Source organism: Sus scrofa, chromosome 15, assembly GCF_000003025.6.
Source record: "Sus scrofa isolate TJ Tabasco breed Duroc chromosome 15, Sscrofa11.1, whole genome shotgun sequence".
In the NCBI taxonomy this organism is placed as follows: Eukaryota; Metazoa; Chordata; class Mammalia; order Artiodactyla; family Suidae; genus Sus; species Sus scrofa.
The window spans coordinates 93,223,418-93,237,579 of record NC_010457.5 but is presented as its reverse complement, the minus strand read 5'-3'; the positions used below and the strand labels follow the sequence as shown (position 1 = coordinate 93,237,579).

Genomic DNA, 14,162 nt, shown 5'->3' with positions numbered 1-14,162 from the left:
TACCTGATTTTTTTCATTACAATATACATGGTATGTTTTGGCAGAATTAAAAAAAAATAAATGGGATAATAAAAATTTTCTGTTTAGCAAATTACATGAGGTCTTGGGATGCTGCTCTCACTGACTGGCTTTGGAAGGCCACATTTAGAAGGTGATGGTATTAACAGTCCCAATGATAGTCTGGAATCAGGCGAGTTGACAGGAGTGACAGTAATGGAAGAAATATTTAGACAGGGAGATGAACCATCAGTATTATGCCAGAAAGAGGGTGAGCATCTCTGAAACCCATGTTGTTCATGATCAGACATTTTGTGCAGCAGCTGTAAAGGAATGACAGATATATACTAAGAAGAAAGAAGACGTGGAGGAAAAAAGTATATATGAAAATTTACTCATAAAAGGATATTTGGTGAAAAATGATAAGTAATTTCAAAATAACTTTCCTAAAATTAAAACAAATAGTTTGGGAGTTCTTATCATGGCTCAGTGGTAATGAACCCAACTATTATCCATGAGGATGCGGCTTCAATCCCTGGCCTTGCTCAGTGGGATAAGGATCTGGTATTGCCCTGAGCTGTAGGTCACAGACATGGCTTGGATCTTGAGTTGTTGTGGCTGTGGTGTAGGCCTGAAGCTGTAGCTCTGATTCGTCACCTTGCCTGGGAACTTCCATATGTTGCAGGTGTGGCCCTAAAAAGCAAGCAAGCAAGCAAGCAAGCAAACAGACAAAAAAACTCAAATAGTTTGAGAACACTTTTTTCCTACTGCAAGACTCTCCAGATTCTGGGTTGTTTTAGTGTGATGATTTTTCACTGAAATATTACATTTTTAGATATTTATATAAAATATTGCATTCAGTATGACTTGAGTGGAAGACAATGGAGAGGAAAATGACAAAACCCTGAAGATTTATTTCTGGGGGAGCCTCTGTGTAATGAAATGTGAGAAGAAAGAATAGCAATAAGAAAATTACAGTCACTGAAGTTGGAGTAAAGTCTAGTAAAATGTTAAGACCCTTTCTAGAATTTTCAAAAAGGGCTACATGCATTTTAGATTTATGGCTCAAAACATTCTTTTTTTTTTTTTTGTCTTTTTGCCATTTCTTGGGCTGTTCCTGCGGCATATGGAAGTTCCCAGGCTAGGGGTCGAATCCGAGCTGTAGCCGCCAGCCTACACCAGAGCCACAGCAACTCGACCTACACCACAGCTCATGGCAATGCCGGATCCTTAACTCACTGAGCAAGGCCAGGGACAGAACCTGCAACCTCATGGTTCCTAGTCGGTTCGTTAACCACTGCGCCACGACGGGAACTCCAAAACATTCTTTTGAAGGACTAACAATAGTAATAGTATGTCCTTATTATAATAAAGATAGGGGACTCAAGGCCCATAGAATCTTTGTGACTTATTCTTTATAAGGTAAGAAGCAAAGCCAAAGTTCAATACAATCTGACTCTATTCATCATGTCCAGTCTATAGCTAGTGAGTTCCAAGTGGTAAAACTTTGGGGGCATGTGTGAAGGGAGTTGTCGGCATTTCAAATAAGTCAGAGAGATAGCAAATAATAATAAGTAGTACACTGTACTGGGTCTGCACATCCAGTCTTTGGATGACTTTTGGAAGCTATTTCCATTACATCATAGAAAGCTACTGTCAAGAACTGAGTTGGAATAGAGCAGAGCAGCCAGATGTCAGAGCAGTCTGTTAAAACAACCACCAAAATTAAAGTACGTAATAATTGAGTCTTTATTCATTTACTGTGATAGTGTAAGCAAGAGGGCAGAGAGAAAGTGTTGGCTCCCTAAATGCCCCATTTTTCCCCAGTGAATGGCACTGGGCAAAGGTCAGAAGTATCAGTACAGAAGCAGGATGTTATCTTCCTTCTGAGGGAACCCCGAACAAAAGGCTGGTTTTATTTTGTTTTGTTTGGGAGGAGGGGTAGAGAGAGAAAAAGGGAAAAGAACTAAGAGTAGAAAATACTGAAAAAGGAGTCATATGGAGAAAAGTGTCTTTAAAGCCCGTAAAAGGTGGTCTGAAAGAGGCACTTAAGAGAGACCTAGGCCAAGGGCCTTCAGTAAGGAGGCCTCCAAATGGAGACCTGAGCTGGGAATGCAGTTGTGCATAACAGTGTGGCTGGCCTGGGTGGAGTAGGAGCTGGCTCCCTGACTGCAACTCTTCCATGCAGTGCACTAAATCTGGGGTGCAGAGGGCAGCTGTCCCCCATGAGGCTGAGGCTTGTAACTTGGTAGGGCCTGAAGGGTTTGGCCTAGAGCCAGACTTCTCAGCTATAAGTCACACTGCAGAGATTTTTTTCAACACTAATAGAACTTAGAGGCAGCTAACACAAATCTGGCTTTTGATAAACCTCATGGTGAAAGGTTGTAACTAAAATTATAGTTAGGAGAACCAACAAGTTTGAAAGAATCTTTAAACTAGGAGTCACCTCTTCACACATTTCAGGAAGCAGAAGGGAAAACAAGGCACCACAGAGTGAGAAATTTAAGTTGAGGAAAGAATTCAGTGTGGAAGCAAATTACTGATGGTCTGAATTAAATATCACTCTATTAATATGCATATAGTCACATAATCATTACTTTCCCTATTGATCGCCATAGTGAGCTATCTATCTATAGATATGCATACATGCATGTGTGTATGTATATAATTGCATAATTTTTTATGGTCTATATTGTTTACTGTAAAATTTTGTAATTGGCAGCCACTTTTTACTTAATTGTAGGTAACAACCAAAGGCTCTTTTTGGACAAAATTTGCTTTTTTTAAATACTTTAAATAACACATAGGAGTACTTAGTTAAGTATCAATGAATATTTATTGTCTAAGTTATACTGCAGACATTTTAAAATTAAATTGCAAATTGATACAGATGTCTGTACTGAGTACAACACAAAAAGATATTAAGGAGTTCCCGTCATGGCGCAGTGGTTAATGAATCCGACTAGGAACCATGAGGTTGCGGGTTCGGTCCCTGCCCTTGCTCAGTGGGTTAACGATCAGGCGTTGCCGTGAGCTGTGGTGTAGGTTGCAGACACGACTGGGATCCCGCGTTGCTGTGGCTCTGGCGTAGGCCGGTGGCTACAGCTCCGATTCAACCCCTAGCCTGGGAACCTCCATATGCCGCGGGAGCGGCCCAAGAAATAGCAACAACAACAACAACAAAAGACAAAAGACAAAAAAAAAAAAAAAAAAAAAGATATTAAATGGAAGGTGTTGTTGGTATCATTTGGCTTATAACACAAATAAGAGTACTATATATGGTTTTATGACTTGTATCAATCAAAAATCTTTACCAGGTGCCTCAAAACAAGCTAAAAGCCAATATAGCCTAACTTGAAAGTGCTCTACTGTTTTATCATGGTGTTAATACCATGCATTCTACTTTTTCTGAGAAAGTATATATATACAAATGAATAATGTATATACTATGAAAATAAGCAATTGGGGTACTTAAATACCCCAATTAAGAAGTATGTTCACTTTCAGAAGGGTAAAGTAGGGATATCTACCAATAATTTTGGTATCTAAAGTTTAAAACTCTAGCACTAATTATTATGTTTACTTTGGGTCATCAGTAATGCAGTTTTGGTCAACTAGGATTTTTTGTTTGGGTCACAGAGGTCTTTAAAATATTGACTCAGTTGCTTACAGGTTAATATTAAGAGGTTGTACATAAAATCCAGAGAGTTCGTTTAGAAGTAGACAATCTAGAAAGTGGGCACACACATTGTGTAACAGTAACTGACTGGGATTGAGTATTTGCTGTGTCTTTTAAGTTGGTGTGTGTTCTCCACTACACAATCCCTTTCACACATTTATGCCATAGCCTGGGCTCTGCTGACATTTGAGTTTATGATTCCTGACTCATAAACAATTCAAGTCAGGGAATTACAAGTTACATCTGATTCCTTATAAGAATGAAATCTAAGCCCAGCATATTTAAATATACAGACATATTTCAATAGAATCTGATTCTGCACCAAACTATTAGGCCTATTAAATATGTGAATATAGCCCCTAAATGGCATACAGTGCCAATCTGGGCACTGGATAAATATTTGGAGTAGTGTCTCTAAATTTAAGGGTTCAGGAACGAGGCATTTTTTAATTCTCCATTTTTAACTGATTGAGGATGTTTTTTTTTTAAGAAATGAAATATCAAGTGAAAATGGTTACATATTTTTACATTGGCCTTTCTATCAGTTTCTGACCATTTTGACAGATGGCTAGAAACCAAATTTTTGAGACTTTCCTATAGAGGTTTATGGCACTACTATTTGACAAATCCTTTTATGCTTATAATCTTAAGGGCTTTGGTCTCTAGGAAGGTACACAAGATCTGAATCATTCTACTAAAGGGAATGAGGAACAGTGTTCAACAAGTACATGTTGAAATTTTTCTAGTTAAAAAGCTGGTAGATTATGAAAAACGTTAAAGATGGGAAAATGCAAATGTAACATAAAATGTTCTAGCAAATCCTTCTACATTGCCATGAAGATTCATTATCTTGGAGTTCACTATTTCGGCACATTTTCAACGTCACTTTTTAAATAAGCTTGTGGAAAGGAATCCAAACTAGTATCCATGAGGATGTGGCTTAGATCCCTGGCCTCACTCAGTGGGTTAAGGATCCTGCATTGCTGTGAGCTGTGGTGTAAGTTGCAGAGGCAGCTCAGATATGGTGTTGCTTTGGCTATGGTGTAGGCCGGCAGCTCTAGCTCCAATTTGACCCTAGCCTGGGAACTTCCATATACCTTCCGTGTGGCCCTAAAAAGCAATAAATAAAGAAAGAAAAGAAAAAATACAATTGTAGCAGAAACTAAATTTAAAAAAAGAAGTATGTTTTAAAAGTAACAACTTCTAGAATTTAGAATTTATAGTACCATGTATGTTATTTTTAAGACTTCTAGATACACAGTTTGGTTATATTGGTCTCTTAATTGTAAGACCTTTGCATGTTCTTATAGGAATCTTGCAAATTAAATGGATATCATGATCTACGTATCCCAAAGAGTAAAACTGGAACAAGAAGAGATCAGATGACTTGATTAGGTACTTGAGGTCAGAACTGGAATGAAATATGTTTTTCTCCCTGTTAAATAGGGATTACTTCTTCAGAATCATCATGTGTGTAAGTAAAAATTGTGAAAGTGAAGTTGTGAACTGGTTGTCATTTTTTTTGTGGGCAACAAATATTCTTGAATCAATGTTCATGTTTAAAATTTATGCCTTTGTTTAGAGATTCACATTTGGCTTGTTGTGTAATTCAGAGTTTTCACAATCTTCTCTTGCTCATTTTGACTTCAATAGTAGTTGAGAAAACCCCAGAGGATGATAAATAGGCAGTTTTATTTACCCACAGCGAAATACTCATTTTAGGTTATAATTTGTCCTATCGAGTCTAATCAGTGGCCACACAGTTGATTATGTAAAGGTAGAATTTTATCCGGTAACACTTGGTTTAATTGAAAGGGAGACATTTATTATACTCAGCAATAGAAGGTCCAGTATTTCTTAGGACTACAATTTTATTCATTTAACTTCCTGGCAATAGTCTGATTTGGCTAAAACCTTCTCTAGCCAGAAAAGTAAAATGTAAACATCCAAACACAAGAATCAAGAAGAACAATTTGATTTAACTTGCTATGCCCACATCTTATAATGGAACAATCTTCTGGAGTCATTCATGAGGCTAGGAGGGCCGAATAAACCCTTTTTTTCTCATATAAATATAGGCAGCACTTCCATGTGAATGTAATAAATGGAAATCAGATTGTCCCTAGTTAATTAGTACCAAATGGTGGAAAACCCAACCTCTAATCTATTGCCAAACCACTAGAACACAGCAAAAAGCAAAGAGCACAGTCAAGTAACGGAAATTTCTCAGTGTATCTAAATGACCATATAAAATAAAGACCCAATTTCTAAAACCAATGAAAAGATTTCCACAAATTCAGTGTGATGTAGAGGTACGTAATATGGAGACTATCAAAAGGTTATTTCATTTGCCAGAAAAGGAATACAAGATTGAATCATTCTAGTGGTATTTAGGAGACCTGTAAGCATTCTGTTAAGAACAAGTTAAAAAAACAGAATGTCAATTTATACATGAAAAACTGAAAAATAAGAGCAGTTCTTTATTAATTATGCATATGAGGAATTGGTTTTAACTGGAAAAAAAGGTTTGAGATATATACTAATAATATACATTTCTGTAGTTAGGAAGAAGGTCTTTTAATCTAATACTGAGAAAAAAAAAAAAAAAAGAAAGGAAAAAAAAAGCCTCTTGTTTTCCTTAGAACTAAACCACTCTATAATCTCACATTAAAGTTTATACTGGGTGTATGAACTAAAACAATAAATAGTAGTCCAAATGATGATAGAAAAAGAGCAAACTTTTATTTATTTATTTATTTATTTTTTGGTCTTTTTGCTATTTCTTTGGGCCGCTCCCGCGGCATATGGAGGTTCCCAGGCTAGGGGTTGAATCGGAGCTGCAGCCACCGGCCTACGCCAGAGCCACAGCAACGCAGGATCCGAGCCGCGTCTGCAACCTACACCACAGCTCACGGCAACGCCGGATCGTACACCACAGCTCACGGCAACGCCGGATCGTTAACCCACTGAGCAAGGGCAGGGACCGAACCCGCAACCTCATGGTTCCTAGTCGGATTCGTTAACCACTGCGCCACGACGGGAACTCCATGAGAGCAAACTTTTAAATCTGAGTACTCTATCATGAAGCCAGACCTCTTCTTTGAATGCCAGATTTGTATATCCAACCTTTTAATAAGTGTCTCCACTTGGTGGTCTAGCAGGCAGAAGTAACATGAGCAAAAGTGAAATACTGACTGTTGTTCCCATTGTGGTTCAGCAGGTTAAGAATACAGTATCCATGAGGATGAGGGTTCAATCCCTGGTCTCATTCAGTGGGTTATGGATCCAGCATTGCAGTGAGCTTGGGGTAGGTTGCAGACACAGCTGGGATCTAGCATTGCTGTGGCTGTGGTGTAGGCCAGCAGAGGCACTCTGATTCAGCCCCTACCCAGGAACTTCTATATGCCACAGGTGCAGCCCCAAAAAGAGAAAAAGAAAAGAAAGAAAAAAATACTGACTGTATATCATTCGCCTTCCCCAAGTGATGTCTATTTTGGAAAGTGGCACCACTGCCCAGATGATTAGGATAAAACCCTGAGGGACAATCCAGATGCCTCTTTTATTCTAGAGTCCACAACCAATCCATTAGTAAATTCTTCAAATTCTATTTCCAAAATATATCAAGCTATATACATCACCCCAACTGACAGAATTCTAGGCCAGTTTACTCTCCTCCTCTCCTAGATACTGAGATAGCCTCCCACCAGTTCAGGAACCTCATTTTGGCCTCTTTATATCCCATGGTGCATACAGCAGCCAGACCATCTCCAAATCCCCTGTTTAAAACTGTGAGTAGTTTCTCATGGCAATTAAAGAAAAAAAAATTAAACCATGGGGCCTATAAAATCTAGCCTCTGAGTTTCTCTTCAATTTTTTTGTCTCTTGGTTACTATGCACAAAGGTTCTTGTTATTGTTTTCAGTTCTTTGTAGTGATTAACTTTTTATTTTCAGTAACTTTTAATTATTTTCAATTTAAATGCTACCTTCTTAGAAAGGGCTTCCCAGATCACTGTCTCTAAAATAAACTCCTAATCATTCTCTTCAATTCTGCTCTATTTTATTTTATTCATAACATGCATAAGATCTAAACTTCCAAGTTTATTTATTCATTTACCTATGGGTTTATTATCTCTCTTTTTCTCTATGCTATGCAAGTTTCTTAAGAGCTGAAATTTATATACTGCTAAAACCTAAGGTCTATAATATCATATGGTCATATAAGATGTTTAACAAATGGTTTACAAGCTGCTGTAACAGATCACAACTGTATTGAATCTATCCAATTGGCAAATATGAGAAAATAAAAATCAAAGTGGTAGGCATTATAATACTTAAAATATATCCCTTAGATATCATTTTGAAATAACCAGTGATGACTTAGTGGGATTAGGAAAAATAAAAATAAAAATAAAATTTATATAATCATACCTTGAGAGAATTTTTAGAATTCTTAAAGATTTTTATTAAAAACTTGAACCTTCCTGGTGTATAGCACTGATAACCATATCTAGTCACTTATGATGGAGCATGATAATGTGAGAATATATACATGTATGTGCGACTGTTTGCTATACAATAGAAAATTGACAGAACACTGTAAACCAGCTATAATGGAAAAAATAAAAATCATTATAAAATTTAAAAAAAACTGAACCTAAAATGAGTTCTCATTTTCAAAATACATCACTATGACCAAATCACATTGACATATATAAAACATATGTGGTTGGTGGGCTACCATCTAAGAAATAGCCACCTTTCCTCAGGATGCCTCTGAGGAGACTAGAGAAATTCATCTATGTTCTCACCCACACAGTGACTCTTCAGAGTGCAAAGGTTCTCCACGTGGACATTCTACGTACCAGGGCCTCACATTTTTAATCTATGCTTTAATACAGAATAGAAGAATCAACATCTATATGACTGAAATTTTTTATTTGAAGAACTGACCTTTGAGCAACTGTTCTATGTTACAGAAATTCAACTTTAACCTTGGATCACTTGCTAGGGGAGGTGGCTTGTGATCGTTTAGTTATCTAATCAAATTTTACCTACAATGTTTCTTATTATTTTTCTGATTCTTCCCATAACTGACTTTATCTGTTACTTTGTCACATGCTGATAAGAAGAATAGCATCCATACCAGTAATTTACATCATTTTCATTTTTTACATTAAATTTAATGCCACAAAACCCTCAAAATTCCATTCAAACTTTTGTTCTCTTTGTTCCCTCTTCTCAAAGACTATGTAAAAGCTGAAATTAGAGATAAATCTATTTTACTTTGACTAGCAGTTTCTTGATGGATTATATTGTGTTTAGTAATTTCTGATATTTCAGAAAATTACTGTATCTTTTTTAATGAACCAAACTGTCTTATTAAATTATTTATAGAGAACCACTTCCAAATTGGAGGGCTTTATATGGCAAAAAAGTTACCTCTATGTGACTGTGACTTAGGAAAATTTGGCTCCCAATAGAATTAAGGCCTGTTTGGAGGTCATTTGAGAAGAGTCATCTGTCTTGGGGGTTCCTGTCATCATTACACACTTAAAAACTCATGGAGAAGCTGAAGCCCAATTAATCCTATATAACAAACCCACCTATATTCTAATTTCAATGTACATAATAGGATTCACAATTTACTCCAATGCTTCTTCAGTTAACATATTAATTGCTGCCTGTAATCCTTTCGACAAACTGCCAAAAACTTTAACAATTTTGGAGCCTTCTAGCCTTCAGTCCTCTAAAAGCAAAACAAACAAAACCTACAGAATCTCATTTCCAGAGTTATAAGTCTAGCAGGCATTTACTGTTCATGAACTTTGCTGGGCACAATGGCACTCTGTGCGGTACTTGGTGTCCCAAATTGCGTGTTCCGTAAAACTAATGCTCACATTTCATAAGAAAGAACAAATGTAAAACACTTCTAATTTTACTGAAATTCACTTTACTGTAGACTCATTGCAAGCTATTAAATAAGAGGTACATATAATTTGAATTTATATTTTAGGGAGTTCCTGCTGTGTCTCAGTGTTAAGGAACCCAACTAGTAACCGGAGGATGGGGATTCCATCCCTGGCCTCACTCAGTGGGTAAGGGGTCTGGTGTTGCTGTGAGCTCTGGTGTAAGGCTGGAAGCTGCTGCTACTACAATTCAACCCCTAATCTAAGAACTTCCTTATGCCACCTGTGTGGCCCTAAATAGAAAAAACAACAAAAAAAATCTCTATATTTTAATTATTTATAATTTTCATTATTTTTCAAGTTCAATTTCAATAGTTTGAATAATTAATACCTTCAGCAGGGGTTCCCACTGTGGTGCAGAGGAAACAAATATGACTAGTATCATGAGAATGTAGATCTGATCCCTGGCCTCACTCAGTGTTGGGGATCCTGCACTGCTGTGGCTGTGGTGTTGGCCAGCAGCTGTAGCTCCGATTCAACCCCTAACCTTGGAACTTCCATATGCCATAGGTGTGGCCCTAAAAAAATAAAATAAAATAAAATAAACCTTTGGCAGAGTGGATATTTATAAGCATGGCAATATTTCATACTTAATAATTAATTGCAGGTATTTTAATTTTATTTATTTTAGTTTATTTTTAAATCAGAAAATTGGGACATCTTTTCAACAGGTATGAAAGAGATGACTTAGAGTTATATTAAGTTATTTCTTAGCTACATAACTAAAATTGAACATAAAAAGCAAAAATATTTTTATACTCTTCAAAATGTTTTAGAAATAAGTTAATAAGTACCTATAACAGTATCTTCAAAATCATTTAAATTAATCAGGTATCTTTAGCAATTTAAAATTTTGAATTCACATCACTAATCATTAGAGAAATGTAAATCAAAACTAAAATGAAGTACCACCTCATACCAGTCTGAATGGCCATCACTAATAAGCCTACGAATAACAAATGCTGGAGAGGGTGTGGAGAAAAGAGAACCCTCCTGCACTGCTGATGGGAATGTAAATTGTTACAACCATTATGCAGAACAGTATGGAGGTTCCTCAGAAAGCTGAATATTGAACTACCATATGATCCAGCAATCCCACTCCTGGGCATATATCTGAACAAAACTATAATTCAAAAACTACTCTTGGAGTTCCCGTTGTGGCCCAGTGGTTAACGAATCTGACTAGGAACCATGAGGTTGCAGGTTTGATCCCTGGCCTTGCTCAGTGGGTTAAGGATCTGGCGTTTTTGTGGCTCTGGGTGTAGGCCGGCAGCTACAACTCTGATTAGGCCCCTAGCCTGGGAACCTCCATGTGCTGTGGGGGCAGACATGGAAAAAGGAAAAAAAAGACCAAAAAAAGACAAAACAAAACAAGAAAGAAACTACTCTGTTCATAACAGCACTATTCACAATAGCCAAGACATGAAAGCAACCTAAATGTCCATCAACAGATGAGTGGATTAATACTACTCAGCCATTAAAAAGAATGACATAATGCCATTTGCAGCAACATGGATGCAACTAGAGATTCTTATGCTATGTGAAGTAAGTCAGAAAGACAAATACCATATGATATGACTTATATGTGGAATCTAAAATATGGCACACATGAACCTATCTACAAAACAGAAACAGACTCGCAGACATGGAGAGCAGACTTGTTACTGCCAAGGGTGAGAGGGAAGGGAGTGGGATGGACTGAGAATTTGGGGTTAGTAGATGCTAACTATTACATTTAGAATGAATAAGCAATGAGGTCCTACTATATAGCAGAGGCAATTATATCCAGTTTCTTTTTTTTTTCTTTTTGCCTTTTCTAGGGCAGCTCCCATGGCATACGGAGGTTCCCAGGCTAAGGGTCTAATCGGAGCTGTAGCTGCCGGCCTACACCATAGCCATAGCAACATGGGATCCGAGCCGTGTCTGTGACCTACACCACAGCCCACGGCAACGCCAGATCCTTAACCCACTGAACAAGGCCAGGGATCGAACCCGCAACCTCATGGTTCCTAGTTGGATTCGTTAACCACTGCGCCACAATGGGGAATCTTAAGATAGAACATAATGGAAGATAATATAAGAAAGGGAATGCACATGTAAATATGATTGGGTCACTTTGCTATACAGCAGAAAATGGCACAACATTGTAAATCAACTTTATAGAAAAAGATAAAATTTAAAAAGAATTGAATAATTCTATTTTTTAATCTTAAAGAAAATGTACATTCTCTGAGGTATCAGCAATTTCAAAAACCACATAATGAAACTCTAAGGAGCTGAAAAGTTATGAGACAAGTAATTTTTAAAAGTTAAAGAAAAACAAAGACAAAGATATAACCGTGATAAAAGAATATAAGGAGATTGCAAAAGTTATAATTTGAGCTAGTTACATAATGATCAATAATGCAATACATTTTCTACACAGGTGCATAAAGCACAAAAGAATGGTTTAGAGAACATTATTTCTCTTTATTTAATTGAACCTTTTAGTCATACTCTTTGAAGCACTCCTCTGAGGCATTCAGTACTGAGACAAACACAATGCCTATGATAATAAACTAAATGACAACTTGAGAGTTACTCCATTCTGATAACTGGCTATTTGAATGATTTTATTGTGGTTTTTTTTTTTTTTTTTTTTTTTTTTTTACATAACTGACTCCACCAATAAGAATTGTTGAATAAATGAATATGCATACTTATGAATTCCATATGTATAGAAATTACATACCAACTTTCAAGCTCACTGCTTCTAATAACTATCTCAGCCAGAGGGCCCAAGAAACTGAAGAGTGTTATTTCATTCTTTCTGGCCCTTGCTATTTCTGGAGCTGTCCTGATAACCACGTGAGATCACCAATGCACATGCACAACTCCAACCCTGACCCACCTTCTGCTCAGTTGCCCCGGTGCTAGTCTAGGGCAGTGTCTGCTTTCAGGAGATAAAGAAAGATGTGCTGTTCTACCAACATGTCCCAAACTTGTCTGCTCTTCCCAAATCTACCACACCCTTTAACATGTACCCCTAGCTCTCTTTCTAGGAAGGAAGATACACAATGAATAAGCTTTGGGTTTGTATTCAAAATGGTGATGGATCTTATTTTTAGTCCTTCGTAAACACAAAGTCTGAAGTAAAGTTACTTTTCATATGCAATGAATTCCAGCAAAGACCACCTTATTAAGCCTGCTTCAAAAAGCAACTTCCCTTAACTTCAACTTATCTTTATACTCCTAATGTGTTTCACAGGATGGCTTATGAGACTTTCAATAAGACCCCAAAAAATGTTGCTCCTTTTGGGTCTGAAGGTGAAGAATTTGACTTTCCTTGGGGTGGGGAAGGCAAGAAAAAATCATAATCCTGATGAGAAGCAAATAATAATGGTAGTAAAGAAAAACAAACAAACAGAGAGCAATGTTATAATAAAACCAGTACCTGAAGAGGATGCTCTAGAACCTCACTGTGCATAACAGAGGTTCACAGCAACACTGGAACCTCAACTTCCAACCTCTCTTACCTCAGCCATGTCAACCCCACTGTCACACAGGATACACTGAGCAATGGAAATATGAACTTTCTCAGTGTGGAAGATGGCAAAGTGGGAGGCCAGAAGAGAAAAAATGAATTTGACCCATTTCCAGGGCACATCAAATTTAAAACCCTAATTGCAGCTTCTTATAGAAGCATATTTCATGGTAATGAACTGGTGAAATAGTCTAGTACAGCAATATATATATTGTGTGTGTGTGTGTGTATATATATATATATATATACACACACCTACACAAAGTTTTCATTGAGTTAACCTAGAGTTTGAACCAAAATGGACTGGCAAATAAAATTTTGCAGTGAAAATTCTTTTCAGAAGTTGATAAATGCCATAATGGTGATCACTTCATAGTATCATGCCAACAGTTATAAACATTAAAATTTCTAAATGCCAAATAAAATACACATTTTAATGGATAATATTAGTGGTACAAATGATTCAAAAAGAAAATGAAATGCCTAAGTATATTTTGTGTGTAAAAAAAAGTAATTGTTTTAATTTCTGTCTTCCTCTAAAAAATTACCTTAGCCAAAAATCACAAAATAATGGCATCATGCATGGCATTGAGAAAAGAATTTCAAATCTATGATAAACGAAAAGTAAAACATTTAATTATAAAATACTGAGAGTTGTCTGCAGAGACTACTACTGATTTTGGTGTCTGAAATATAACGGTGTCACTCCTAAAAGGAACTTTTGCTATGTAATATAAGAAACCAATTTGATCTTGTTAACAGTCCAGTTTCTATAATGAAGTTCTATACTCCAAGGGTAGATTGGCTTAGATTATTAAATCTAACCTCAGTAAACAGTAATTGATTGGAATGAAAGAAAGATTATGCCAGAAAGAGGAAAAGACCAAATTGAGGGCTGAATTTTTCTAGAAACATAGAAAAACAACTCTGACTTGAGCTACCTAGATACTTTTAATTTTTAAATTAATCTTATTTAGCACCTTTAATTTCTATTTC

General features: G+C 36.6%; 1 protein-coding gene across 28 annotated transcripts in view; it reads right to left on the bottom strand.

The window, feature by feature from the left end:
- GULP1 (GULP, engulfment adaptor PTB domain containing 1) overlaps positions 1-14,162 on the bottom strand; it is a 264,095-nt gene that overhangs the window by 14,609 nt on the left and 235,324 nt on the right. For 18 of the 28 annotated variants that reach the window (XM_021075366.1, XM_021075376.1, XM_021075361.1 and 15 more), the window contains one exon: positions 96-320. The exons of the other annotated variants lie outside the window; for them this stretch is intronic. In XM_021075366.1, the coding sequence (XP_020931025.1) occupies positions 96-320 (225 nt within the window). The remainder of the gene's footprint in view (positions 1-95; positions 321-14,162) is intronic. 28 annotated transcript variants of the gene reach the window in all.